Source organism: Notamacropus eugenii, chromosome 5 (assembly GCF_028372415.1).
Source record: "Notamacropus eugenii isolate mMacEug1 chromosome 5, mMacEug1.pri_v2, whole genome shotgun sequence".
NCBI lineage: Eukaryota > Metazoa > Chordata > Mammalia > Diprotodontia > Macropodidae > Notamacropus > Notamacropus eugenii.
In genome coordinates, this window is record NC_092876.1 from 341520039 (window position 1) to 341533129 (window position 13091).

A 13091-nucleotide genomic window follows, 5' to 3' on the forward strand; every position below is an offset into this window, starting at 1 on the left:
GGGTGGTGTGTATGTGAGATGGACATGCTGTGTGAAATGGGGAGCTCTGATGAATTCTCTCCTCATCAAGCCAGAACAATCAGCTGGTTGTTCCTTTAATTTAACCCTTTGTCTGCCTCAGGCAAAGATAAAACAACTCTATTGAACAAGGTTCTGTTAGCAATGACGTCAAAATTTCAAGGCAGACCAAAAAAAGTGGCAGAGGTTGGAGATGATGATAGAGGAATGTTTTTCTCCTCAGAATGTTCTGTGTGCCCCAAGTCTACTTTTCTTCATACCACTGAAATATTTTGCTGAGAGGTAACCACTGGATTCTTCTTGAGAAAGCCACTATCTCACAATGGGATATTTCAGAAGCACAAATGCACACAAACACATACACTAAACACATCTAGAATTGAATACTTTATAAAACAAACTAAACTACAAGAACATAATTCAGAAACCACCAGCAGGCTGACCAAGGTTCAAAGTGACCGGAAGCCCTAAGATATGTCCAGTTAACCAACATGTAGATAGGCACATGTTGGCCCTGGACTATCTATTCCACACTTAAATCTATGGAATGGGAAGATTTAATATTCCCATATGATTTGTCATTTCGCTATTAACAAAAGCACTATATACCAATTCAGAAAGAAAGGACTTATAATACTGGAAGATGAACTACCACACTGAAAATGAATATATGAAAAATTCAGGAAATCTGAACTAAAGATCACTTTTTAGGGTACATTTAGGAAATGAAATTATATTTCCAAGTACTGAGAGTTTGAATCCAAGATAAAATGATGGGTGTACTAGAAGGCAAACTGTAGGTACAGCTGAATAATAGCCAGCATTTGGACTAGTATATTGGAGGTGGCTGGAGGGGTGTGACCTAATTAAAAATAAAGAGTCATATAAGAAATGGTTTATTAGGAAAAAAAAGTAGTGTACAAGTAGGTTATTACTGTAATTTACACATCTGTTGGCCACTTTATATTAAAATCTGATACATGTTTTAAACTTCTAAAGAAGTTACTGGCATTTTTCTTATTCTGATCCATGACTCAGGGAAGGAATATTTTGATAATAGTGGAAATTGATCCAATATTATCCTTCAGTTTCTCTTCATGACTACATTTAATCATTTAATATTCTAGCACTGTAAAAAATTTGGACACTACACTGTATCAGGGAGTGCTTTTTCTAAAAGAGAGGAAGCCTCCAGCCCATGAATCAGACATCTGTACATGAAATGGGTACATTTTAAAATCATCTATTACCCCTCAAGTCTTGCATTATTGTTACCTAGTAGTAATTAAATAAACATAAAAATAAAAATCTGTACCCTAATGAAACCTCCAAAAGTTTAATCTCTTCTGTTCCCCCTCCATTTAGTTGTGCAATTCCAAGCAAATGTCTGGTATGCCGTTGTGATGGCCAGTCTCTGTAAATTCCTCTCAGTCTGTGCTATCAAACTGAGACAACAACGTCAAGGTAGAGTCTATCATAGGATTCCCTGAAGCACAAAATGAGGAGCAGACTGAGCAAACACGACCCAGGAAGGCACCAGTTGAACCAAGACAACTCTGTAAAAACAAAACAAAACAAAATTTGTAGTTAAAAAAAAAAATCCAGGTAATACACTAGCAAAATGTCAGCTACAGTTCCACAGCAATCTACTCAGCATTTAAAAAAGCAGTTAAAACAAAACTTCCCTGACAGCCTGGAAACAGCTTTCAATAAGTACTGACAATCTGGCTTGTGACTGAATGATATACAACACAGATTCTGGGGCTTTGTTATATAGTTCTTTTAGTCAACATTATTGATGACTTTTCAGAGCTGACTTTAGGGGCAAAAAAAATCTATCACTTTTAAGGGAAAACAAATCACCCCCAAATGTCAATTTGTTAATTTGAAAATGTCTTATATTGCATTCCCAAATGGAGTCTCCCTCTCCCCAAAAATCTCTACCCAGGAGATAAATAATTAAGTATGCTAGATTTTAAGATGTAAGAGCTATGCCTTTTTGGGTGGAAAATTAAATCTCAGTATAAATTTTTATTATACATTTAAACAAATAATCTAATAAATATACAAAATAAGAAGTAAAATCTTACATAAAATCTATCAAATCAAACAAATTAAACCACAGACAAGCAAAAAACATGGTTTTGTTCCATGTTCCTGTTCTGTGACGTTCCCTTAATGGAGATATAGTTTTGGCTCCCGGGCTAGTTTTGTGCAGAGTACCTAACTGTCATAATAGAAAATAATTTTTAAGTGCAATCTTAAAATTTAATCTTTTAACCTAAACCTTTTTTCTGCCCCAGCATTAAAATGTTAAAGATCTATTTCTGGCGGGTTCCAAAATTCTCCTTCCTAGTCAGCTTAAATCAGGAATCCCCAAAAGGCTGACCATTGGCTAGTGTAATGTTAATAGAATAGGATGATCTTCCCCTCCCATTAAGAGGCCTAACACATGGAGCCTGTGTAATGGTAATTTAAATGGGAAGATCTTTCCCATTCATTAATAGGCCCATGTGACCTGTTTAAATCCCATGGAAGCCTAAATCACATGTGGTGGGAGGAGCTTGAAGGTAGAACAGGAAGGGTGGAGCAGAACTGGGAGGAAGTTGGTGAGAGTGGTTGGGGAGGAGGAGAGAAGACACAGGCAACCACAGCTAGTCTTGTGAGTGTTTGTGGGAAGGCCCCAGGAAGGGACAGGGAGGGTGGGGTAGTGGTGGGGGTGGGGAGGGAAGACTTGGGAATATTTTTGTCCCCTGCAGTGCTGATGTGTATTGACTTCTTGGTTACTATGGCGGATTTGGCTTTCTGGTGTCTGAATAAATGTTTTTCTTCTACATGGAGAGTCTGTGATACTTTGTGATTCAGAACTACACTGGCATATTCATAGTCACCATTGGTGCTGGGAATATTGCCTTGGTGATATTGCCTGCGAACACATGGAGCCTGGGTCACATGGAACTCAGACTGGGAGGAGCTTGCCCAAGGAAGAGAAAGGGAGAGAGCATGAGCAGAGAGTGAGAGCAGGCAGAGCAGACAGAGAGAAGCAAGCTGTGATGGGCAGAGGAAGGAATGTGTCCAGGGGAACTTGTTTTTGTGAGGAGGCCTGACAGAAAGAAGATTTAAGATGTCAGCACTCCCTGGATTAGTGATAAGTACCCTGTTAAATCTTATCTCCCGGTACTCTAATGATGTCCCAAATAAATATTTTGGTTTTGCCTTTGAGGAAGAGAGTTTATTATATTTTGTGAATTTACTCTGGAAATACGCATGCACATCCATACCTGCTGCTATGGGCATCTCATTGGCATTACAGCTGGTAAGTGCCACCTCAGCCTGTCACTTCCATTTCAAGCTAAAGCCATGGAGTGGGTGGAGAAGGATAGAAAGAACTGAGTGAGTCTATTCTAACCTCCTCCAGCATCTCCCTTCCCCTATCTGTAACAGCAAGTACCCTGGCACACCCAGGATGACCTGTTAGCAGAGGTTCTTGGATCTGCTTTTCTTAAAGAAAACAACTTTTAAGGAGTCGACAATCTTCTTTAATTATATTCATTAGTTCAGGGGAAAAGTCAGCACCCTGAACTTGGAGAAAACATAAGCAGAGAAATTAGCATAAAGACCAAAGGACAGAGCTCTGACTGCCTGAATCAAAGCAATATTGCTAGACATTTTACATACACCACTGGAATAAGAGTCTTTACATTTGAGCAGCTAGGGGGTGGGGGTGGGGGAGAGGTCTGAACATATGGCCACTCAGAGTCTCATCCAGGGAATCCAAAAGTCCTTCTCATAAGGGAACCCCCAAAGCAAAATATCAGCTCAGAGTATACAGACACTTCTCAGAGCCAGAAGGCATCATAACCCTCATGACTCTGGGCCTAATCAACTTAGTACCAAAAGGTGTGGAATCCTTCCTACAAGTTAGCCTCCCCCTAAACAAGTTCCTCCTTAGGCAAGTCCCTCCCTCAATGGGCTCCACATGAGGCCTATTAATGGGTGGGGAAGATTTTATTAAACCATTAACATTACACCATCCTTCACACAGAGCTCTTTTCTGAATCTCAGTTGAGAGTGGGACTCTAAGTGAACTGAAGTGTACAATATTCTTACCCTGAGAAGTTTATTTATTTGGAAATGAAAAAAAATAAAGCCAACAACCTGGAGAATATATACAAAAGTTACAATGGTCAGGAAACACTATGGTCAGGAGCAGAACTCATGAAATGCCAGGATCAATTTTGTTTCTAGACAGACAATGAAGAATACTTTTCTCCCTGTTGGATGAGAGCTGGTAGGCTCCAGGTACAGAATGTTTCATTTCCTTTTAGATATAGTCTCTGCACTTATTGGTTTTACTTACCTGTTTTTTCTTTATTACAATGGAGTATTTTAGTGGGGTTAGGAAATACAGCACAGTTAGAAAAAAAAAGGAATACAATACCCTCCCCTCCCTTTAAAGCAATGTAAACAGCTGCATCTAAAAACACTTTACTTCCAATTTACTGAAGAAACTTAGCCATTTAAAACTTCATGTAATATTTCTGCAGAATTCTAAATCCTGCCTCAGTTTCCAGCAGTTATATTAAGAAACTTAGCACTGATGCCTCAGATGAATCCAGAATTCACATGGCTTTTTAAAAAAAGCAATTTATGCTTAAGAAATGGAAAACACAATTAGGAGCTTGAAATCAAACAGCAGGGAGCTTCTCTCTAGATTATGTTTAGCATACTTTGTAGACCCATACTTTTCCTCATATCTGAAGTAGATATGTTATCTTACAGGTTGACAGTATAGGTCATCTTCTGGCTGAAGATTTTCTAACACAAAGACTTACATTTTCAGTGCTCCTTTTATGGAAAGTTGTATTCCAGGCTTTCCCTGATTTGACTATATGATGAATATTTTAAAAGGTCATTTTGACCTTAAGAAACCCTGTACATTTTCTTATTATTACCTCAAAGTGGAACAACTTATCAATTTTCACTAACACAAGGATGGGTCATTAATTAAGATGAATTGGACATATGTTCAAAGTGCTTTATTTTTGATATATGAATAAAAATATTGCCAATTTCATATTGCTAAAGCAACGAAAAGCATATATTTAGACTTGGTAATAGGTGAACACTGTTTATCAAAAATAAAAATTCACCTTATTGATTTGTCCTCATATAACCTGAGTTTTTTAAAAAAACAACCACCTCAAAACAATCAAAAAGAAGTAAAATGAAGGCACTGTTTTTCAAGTATATATCGTGATTTTAGGGCAATGTGTGGTATCTCTGGGAATCCCAGGCGCTCTGATTTAGACAGTTCAGGGGCTCTAAAACTGGAAGGAATCTCAGGGAAACTGATTTGCTCAAGGCCACAAAGGTAGTTAGTGGCAGAGTTAGGTCTTGAATCCAGGTCACCTAAATCATGTGCTCTTTCCATGACATCATAGTTGTCTCTCAGGTCCCAAATGAGAGAACTAAGGCTGCAGACTTGTGTTCAAAGCCTAAGAAATCTCATCTCTCTCTGTAACAGACCTTTGAACCTTTACTACTGCAGTCATCTCAATGAAAAAGGTATTCCCTTCAGAGATGAAGACCACAGCCTAACAGCAACTGACTATCCCGTGACAGTCTTGTTTATGTAAATAAATACATCACCTACCAACATGCCAAGAGCCTTCCTCAAATTCTGTTGATAACTACATGACTAGCCTTCCCGACCCCCTCCCCAACTCTCCCTATTCCCTTTTGAGACTAGGTCTTCCTATCATGACCAGACTGGCTGGCTATTCAATGGCTACTGCTAAGCCTAATCTCACTATTTATGGGTATGGAAGTTTTGATCTTCTCTGCTTTTGAGCTTGGCTGGCTTTTCCCTCATCAGGCAGCCTGATGCCCCCTAGCCCCTTGAACTCACCATACTGGTAGTGGGCTTAGTGCAGCTCAGATCTCCCAAGCTCAAGCAATCCACCAATCAAGCTCTTCATGAATAGGAAATAAATACAAGAATGGCCCACATCTGGCCCCATTTTTTTTTTTTTGAACATATACTTTCTTTGATGACATCCTTTATATATTGCCTTTCTTACCTAATTCATTGTAATGTGTTGTAGCCTGTTTCCAACCATCACATACCTCTCCACTGTGTTTCATTTTTCAGAAACCAATATTCCATGACATACCCATATAACATCACTGGAAGAATACTGGTGTTAAAAAGATGCGACTTTTGTTTCAGGGAAAAAACTTGGGGATTGGTAAAAACTGTATAGTTTCCCAAAGGCAATCCTTCCTCAGTCCAATTTGAAGCCCAGCTCACTGTTTGTTTGTAGTCTATCCAAGAAATATATACTGGTGGACAAGCCCTACAGGCCTGACCATACAAGTGTATATCAATCTAAAAAGGAATTTATTTCTTCATCTCCTGAATTTTTCCTGTGTGAATAGATAAGCTAATCTTTTTTGAGTGATGAACATCATTTAGTAAGCTCTTCAGTGTTCTAGAATTTGGTGCAATGCTAATTGCAAACAGTAGCATTTGAAAGCCATCACCCAGCTATAAGGAAGTGCCCATCTCCTCCATTTGGACTCTGTACTGGATGTCTCTGTAACAGTGGCAAACATCTGATGACGATGTCTCCCTGTTTTAAGCCTTACTTGACATTACTAATATTGAAACTATATCCATTAATAATAACTCACACTTATATAGCGCTTTAATTTTTTTACAAGGTGCTTTCCTTCCCGTAACACGATGAGGCACATGGTATAAGTACCATTACATTAAGATGATAAAGAACCAGATTCAGGGAGCAGGTACCAAAGCTCAGAACAGAACCCAGATAAAATCCAGTGATGCTTTCCATAATATCTGCTGCCTCCTTTAAATAACTAATGTATCTAGGTATCTGGAAAACTCTAATTTTCAGGGAGATGGGTCTAATAAAAATTATCAGAATAACATTCCAAATGAAATTTAACTTACCACAACTTAGGGTATATGGTAATAGGCAGGGATGGAAGGTAAAGGGGTACTAATCGGCTTTATTTATCTCAGAAAATACAGCTGATTAGTTTTCCCTTATAGACCATAGTGCTATAAGGCAAGGATATACAATTAATCAAAATTTCTTTATTTCTGTCCTTTTAAAAATGGATTTAGATTATGATTTTCATTTTTAAATGGACATCTTTCTTATACATCTGTCCTGAGCTTCCTTCTAAAGATGATCTAATTTCTGGTGAATGGTGAGGATATCTAACACTCCTTCTGACTAAGAATCTATGAAAACAAAGTCATGGGCCAGCATCTTAGAATACTTCATGCTGCTTCTTTGTATATTCCTGTAGAAGCCAAAGTATTCTTCTCAACTACTGCTTAGTTTCAAATTCCCCAAAATATCGTTTTGTTGACCAAATGACTACATTATAAGCAGGAGTGTGCTGGTAAATATTTAACAATCACCTCTTCAGTGGGTATGGGGTGAGGGGAAGAGGGAAATGTGCCCATAACATACTTTTAAGTTTAACCTGCATTACAGAATTAACATTTTCTCCCATACTTTAAATACAGACAATCAACAAAACAATAAATCAAGCCCTAATTTGTAGTGTGTGCTGATTACTTAAGTGTGAAAGCTTCTGAAGAAGGAAATGGTAAGCACTCCACCAAATGGGATCATGAAGAATCAGACATGACTGAAACAACTGAATAACAACAAAAAAAGCTCACACTAAGAATTTAACAATCTATTCTTGAGCTGGCTTGAGTGAGATCCAGCACACCTTTGAAGTCCCCAAGTCCTAGGAAACAGTATGGAGCTACATGGGGTATATAGGATCACAGAGAGTACTAGAGGTGGAAAAGACTTTGGAGATCATGTAATCCAGGGGTGTCAAACACTTAGAACGGAACCTGAAGCGGATTAAAATGTAATTGAGAAGTAAATAACAAAATAAATAAAAACACAAGAGAATATAGATAATGTTAATATGAGATTTTCTAAGTCAACATGTGGAATCTTGGGGCCAGCCTCCTGTTTCCATCTGAGCTGGCCACCCCCAAGCTAGTCTAATTCCCTCACATTTTTCAAATGCCAAAGCAGAAACTAGATGAGGACTGAGGTCTTCTGGTGCCCAATTCATTCTGTACTCCTTCTATTGCACCAACTTGTCACATGAAATCAGAAATGTTAACTTCCAAAGCCTCCCAAGGAGTTCATAAAATTCATGCTCCAGTGAAAGGGAAAAATGGATTTACAATTTTAACCACAAGCCTGTTACAAGGTCTCCTAAAACAAAATTAAAAAAGAAATGCCAGGCTTGTCTTATCAGCTGCATTTTGCTACCTCTATTATTTGTAAATCTGAATCCACATTGATTTTTTGGATCTTTATTCCCCCACTTATTTATTTAACTTTTCAACATTCATTTCCACAACATCTTGGGTTCCACATTTTCTCCCCATTTCTCCCCTTACCCCACCCCAAAACACCGAGCATTCTAATTACCCCTATCACCAAACTGCCCTCTCTTCTAACATCCCTCCCTTCCCTTATCCCTATCTTCTCTTTTGTCCTGTAGGGCAAGATAACTTTCTATAACCCATTATCTGTATTTCTATTTCTTAGCTGCAAGAACAATACTCAACAGCTGCTCCTAAAACTTTGAGTTCCAACTTCTCCTCATCCCTCTCTCCCCACCCATTCCCTTTGAGAAGGCAGGCAATTCAATATAGACCATATCTGTGTAGTTTTGCAAATGACTTCCATAATAGTCGTGTTGTGTAAGACTAACTATATTTCCCTCTATCCTATCCTGCCCCCCATTGCTCCTGTTCTCTTTTGATCCTATCCCTCCCCAAGAGTGTTGACTTCACATTGCTCCCTCCTCGCACTGCCCTCCCTTCCATCATCCCTGCCCCCCTGCTTATCCCCTTCTCCCCCACTTTCCTGTGTTGTAAGATAGGTTTTCATACCAAAATGAGTGTGCATTTTATTCCTTCCTTTAGTAGAATGTGATGAGAGTAAACTTCATGTTTTTCTCTCACCTCCCCTCTTTATCCCTCCACTGAAAAGTCTTTTATTTGCCTCTTTTATGAGAGATAACTTGCCCCATTCCATTTCTCCTTTTCTCCTCCCAATATATTTCTCTCTCACCACTTAATTTCATTTTTTTGAGATATGATGCCATCCTATTCAATTCACTCTGTGCTGTCTGTCTCTCTGTCTCTGTGTGTGTGTGTAATCCCACCAACTACCCAGATACTGAAAAAAGTTTCAAGAGTTATAAATATTGTCTTTCCATGTAGGAATGTAAACAGTTCAACTTTAGTAAGTCCCTTATAATTTCTCTTTCCTGTTTGCCCTTTCATGCTTCTCTTGATTCTTGTGTTTGAAGGTCAAATTTTCTTTTCAGCTTTGGTTTTTTCATCAAGAATGCTTGAAAGTCCTCTATTTCATTGAAAGACCATTTTTTCCCCTAAAGTATTATACTCAGTTTTGCTGGGTAGGTGATTCTTGGTTTTAGTCCTAGTTCCTTTGACTTCTGGCCCTTTGACCCCTTAATGTAGAAGCTGCTAGATCTCATGTTATCCTGATTATATTTCCACAATACTCAAATTGTTTCTTTCTAGCTGCTTGCAATATTTTCTCCTTGACCAGGGAACTCTGGAATTTGGCCACAATGTTCCTAGGAGTTTCTCTTTTTGGATCTCTTTCAGGTGGTGATCAGTGGATTATTCCAATATTTATTTTGCCCTCTGGTTCTAGAATATCAGGGCAGTTTTCCTTGATAATTTAATGAAAGATGATGCTTAGATTCTTCTTTTGATCATGGCTTTCAGGTAGTCCCATAATTTTTAAATTGTCTCTCCTGCATCTATTTTCCAGGTCAGTTGTTTTTCCAATGAGATATTTCACATTCTCTTCCATTTTTTCATTCTTTTGGTTTTGTTTTGTGATTTCTTGGTTTCTCATAAAGTCATTAGCCTCCATCTGTTCCATTCTAATTTTGAAAGAACTATTTTCTTCAGTGAGCTTTTGGACCTCCTTTTCCATTTGGCTAATTCTGCTTTTGAAAGCATTTTTCTCCTCATTGGCTTTTTGAACCTCTTTTGCCAGTTGAGTTAACCTATTTTTCATGGTGTTATTTTCTTAAGCATGTTTTTGGGTCTCCTTTAGCAAGGTGTTGACCTACTTTTCATGCTTTTCTTGCATCTCTCTCATTTTTCTTCCCAGTTTTTCCTCCACCTTTCTTACCTGATTTTCAAATTCCTTTTTGAGTTCTTCCATGGCCTGAGCCCACTGAATATTTATTTTGGATGTTTGGGATACAGAAGCCTTGACTTTTATGTCTTTCCCTGATGGTAAGCATTGTTCTTCCTCATATGAAAGGATGGGAGGAGATATCTGTTCACCAAGAGAGTAACCTTTTATGGTCTTATATTTTTTTCCCCTTTTTTGGGCATTTTCCCAACCAGTTACTTGACTTTTGGGTCCTTTGTCAAGAGTAGGGTATACTCTGGGGACCTGTAAGATATCAGTTCCTCCAAGGTGGCATAATCAAATGTGTACTGGTCTGGGTGCAGAGAAGGATTTTTGTGCCCAGACTCTTAGCAGAGGTTCCTCTCCACAGGCACCTGACCTCCAGTTCGGCCAAGCTAGCACTGGGGGCTGGGATTCAGTCAAGCTGTGGGGGCAGGGCCACCATTCAGTGCAAGACAAAGACCAGCTTCCTCAGTGCCCCCAGGGGTTTTTACACTGAGTGGTCTGTACCGGCTGCTGTGCAGCTTCTGTGGCCACTGCCTGCTGCCGGAGCTATGGGAAGGCCCTTCTCCCTTCCTGGCCAGCTGATAACACCCTGTCACTGACCTTTGGTGCCTGTGGTGCAACTGACCTTTCCCGTGGGCCTTTCAGGTCACCCTGGGCTGGAAATCTCCTCCACTATGTTGTTCTCCACTTCTGCTCTCCAAAATTTGTTGAGAGTCCCTCTCTACAAGTATTTTATGGGCTGTGGGGGGAGACCCTGCTTATGTGTGTCTTTCTACTCTGCCATCTTGGTTCCGCCCTGATTTCTTGGATCTTAATAGGTATTTCTTAACCATAATGGTTCTTCTAAAAAGCAGATGCTTCCACATAGCTGACTCTGCAGAGGAAGCCAATGACACAGAGGAGAGAGGGCTGGATATGGAACGAGTAAGACCAGAACCCAAACCCTGCTGCTGACATTAACCAGCTGGGTCAGCTTGGGCAAGTCATTTAACTTTTCTCAGCCTCAGTTTCCTCATTGGTGAAATGTGGAGAGTAACAGTACACATCTCAAAGGTTTGTTGTGAGAATGAAGGATAACATATGTAAAATGTTCTGCAAACCTAAAAGTGACAGGTAAATGCAACTACTTATTATTTCTATTATTTCTATCACCACCACTACTATGTTGTCAGAAAAAAGACAGCTTCAAAAACAAATCTGAACCTCAAAACTGACCCAGTAAAGAAACAGGTGAAACAATGGCTCTCCTATTTGGATAGTGGGGTAGAAGTCTGAATGAATTCAGCTTGGTTTTAAGAATATGAAAGAGACCACCTGGGAGAACAAAGGAGTGATCCTAACTCACCTGTAGCAAAGTCTCATTTTAGATGCAAGGAAAAAAAAAATCACCTGAAAAATTTTAGCCAAACAGAAGTGGAAAAGAGGCTACCAGGTACTTTCTTCCCCACTTTCCCCTTTTAAGATCAAGTATTACTCAACAGTCTATGGTACAGATAATTGAAATGGCACATGACTCTACAGCATGTGGAGTTCTTAAGTTCTCTGTAGGCTTTGTTAGGGTTTAAGGTTCCTTTAAAGGTACTGCAGAATAGTCTACAGTTTTTCATGGGGTACACATCAACAAGTCATCTACTACTTTATTTGTCTTAGAGGTAAGAAAAGAGGGAAATCTGAATTTAAAATCCCCCTTTCTTAGTGACCTGGATGACTAGTGGTTGTAAGGCAATGTGGACCAGAGCAAAGAGCAAAGTATTTAGAGTCTCTGAGATTCTGTTTTCTAATCTGAGAAAAGCAGATGTTTTCACGCTAAACCTCACAGGACTGTTGTCATGGAAAAGGTTTTGTAAATGCTACCGTTCTAGTGCTATATATGTATGTAAGTTCTTGTTCTTGAGTGTGGAGGGAAAGAGTTTCAAGAAGGCTGACTCAAGTTCCCATGTGACCCTAAACAAGCTAGACACTCAGCTTCAACTTCTCAGCCTATAAAATGCAGTAATAATAATTCACAGGACTGTTTTGGAGGAAATGATTGATAGACCCTTAAAGAATTTCATAGTTGTGAGCTGATATCAACTGTAAAGGAAAACTTCTAAGGAAACAATCACCTTTTCAAAGGAATTCTCAAAATCATCACTTGAACTTTTTCTTCTCCTTTAAAGCCAAATATTCTTTCCCTACTATTTAGTATTTGATTCCAGATTCAAGTTTTCTGGAGATGTACGTCCCCATTCAAAGTGTGTAACTGGCCTTAATCTTGCCTGGACTTTTAGTCCAAAAGGGGGAGAATAGAAAGTGTTTTTAAAAATATAGGTAAGCATTACTGCCTTCTTTCTCAGAATATTTTTAGACTTCACAATTAAAGATGCAACAATAAAGTCTACAAAAATAGATTTTTCATTTGATAATAACCATGAAGTAGCTTAACTATTTTCAAGATCTCCTACTGAAGGCTACAATCTGACAAAATACTGAAATATTATATGGCTTTTGACTTGAAATGCCACAATGGAAATTAGTCAATAAGAATGGGAAGACAGACTAATTTGGTGAAGTTGAAGCAAAAAACTGGGTGGCAACTTTAAATTTTTCTTTATGTGTGTGTCTCATTAAAATTCTAACCATACATAGAACCCCTAAAGATGTCATGCTTCCCATTTCCCAAACAAATGGACCTAGAGAGGCTATTTTCCCTGAGGGGAATACTGGTTTCCAGCACAGTCAGTTGAATACACTGATTTCCTAACATTATTCTCCTTCATGTGAAATATTCTAGCTTAAAAAGTTTATCTAGGTTAAAATTCATTTTGA

At 38.7% G+C, this 13091-nt stretch overlaps 1 protein-coding gene across 1 annotated transcript in view; it reads right to left on the minus strand.

Moving 5' to 3' along the window:
* Positions 1–898: 898 nt before the first annotated feature.
* Positions 899–13091, minus strand: part of SLC49A4 (solute carrier family 49 member 4) — a 141904-nt gene continuing 129711 nt past the window's right edge. The window contains exon 9 of the mRNA XM_072613790.1: positions 899–1574. Within this exon, the coding sequence (XP_072469891.1) occupies positions 1459–1574 (116 nt within the window). The 3' untranslated portion in view covers positions 899–1458. The remainder of the gene's footprint in view (positions 1575–13091) is intronic.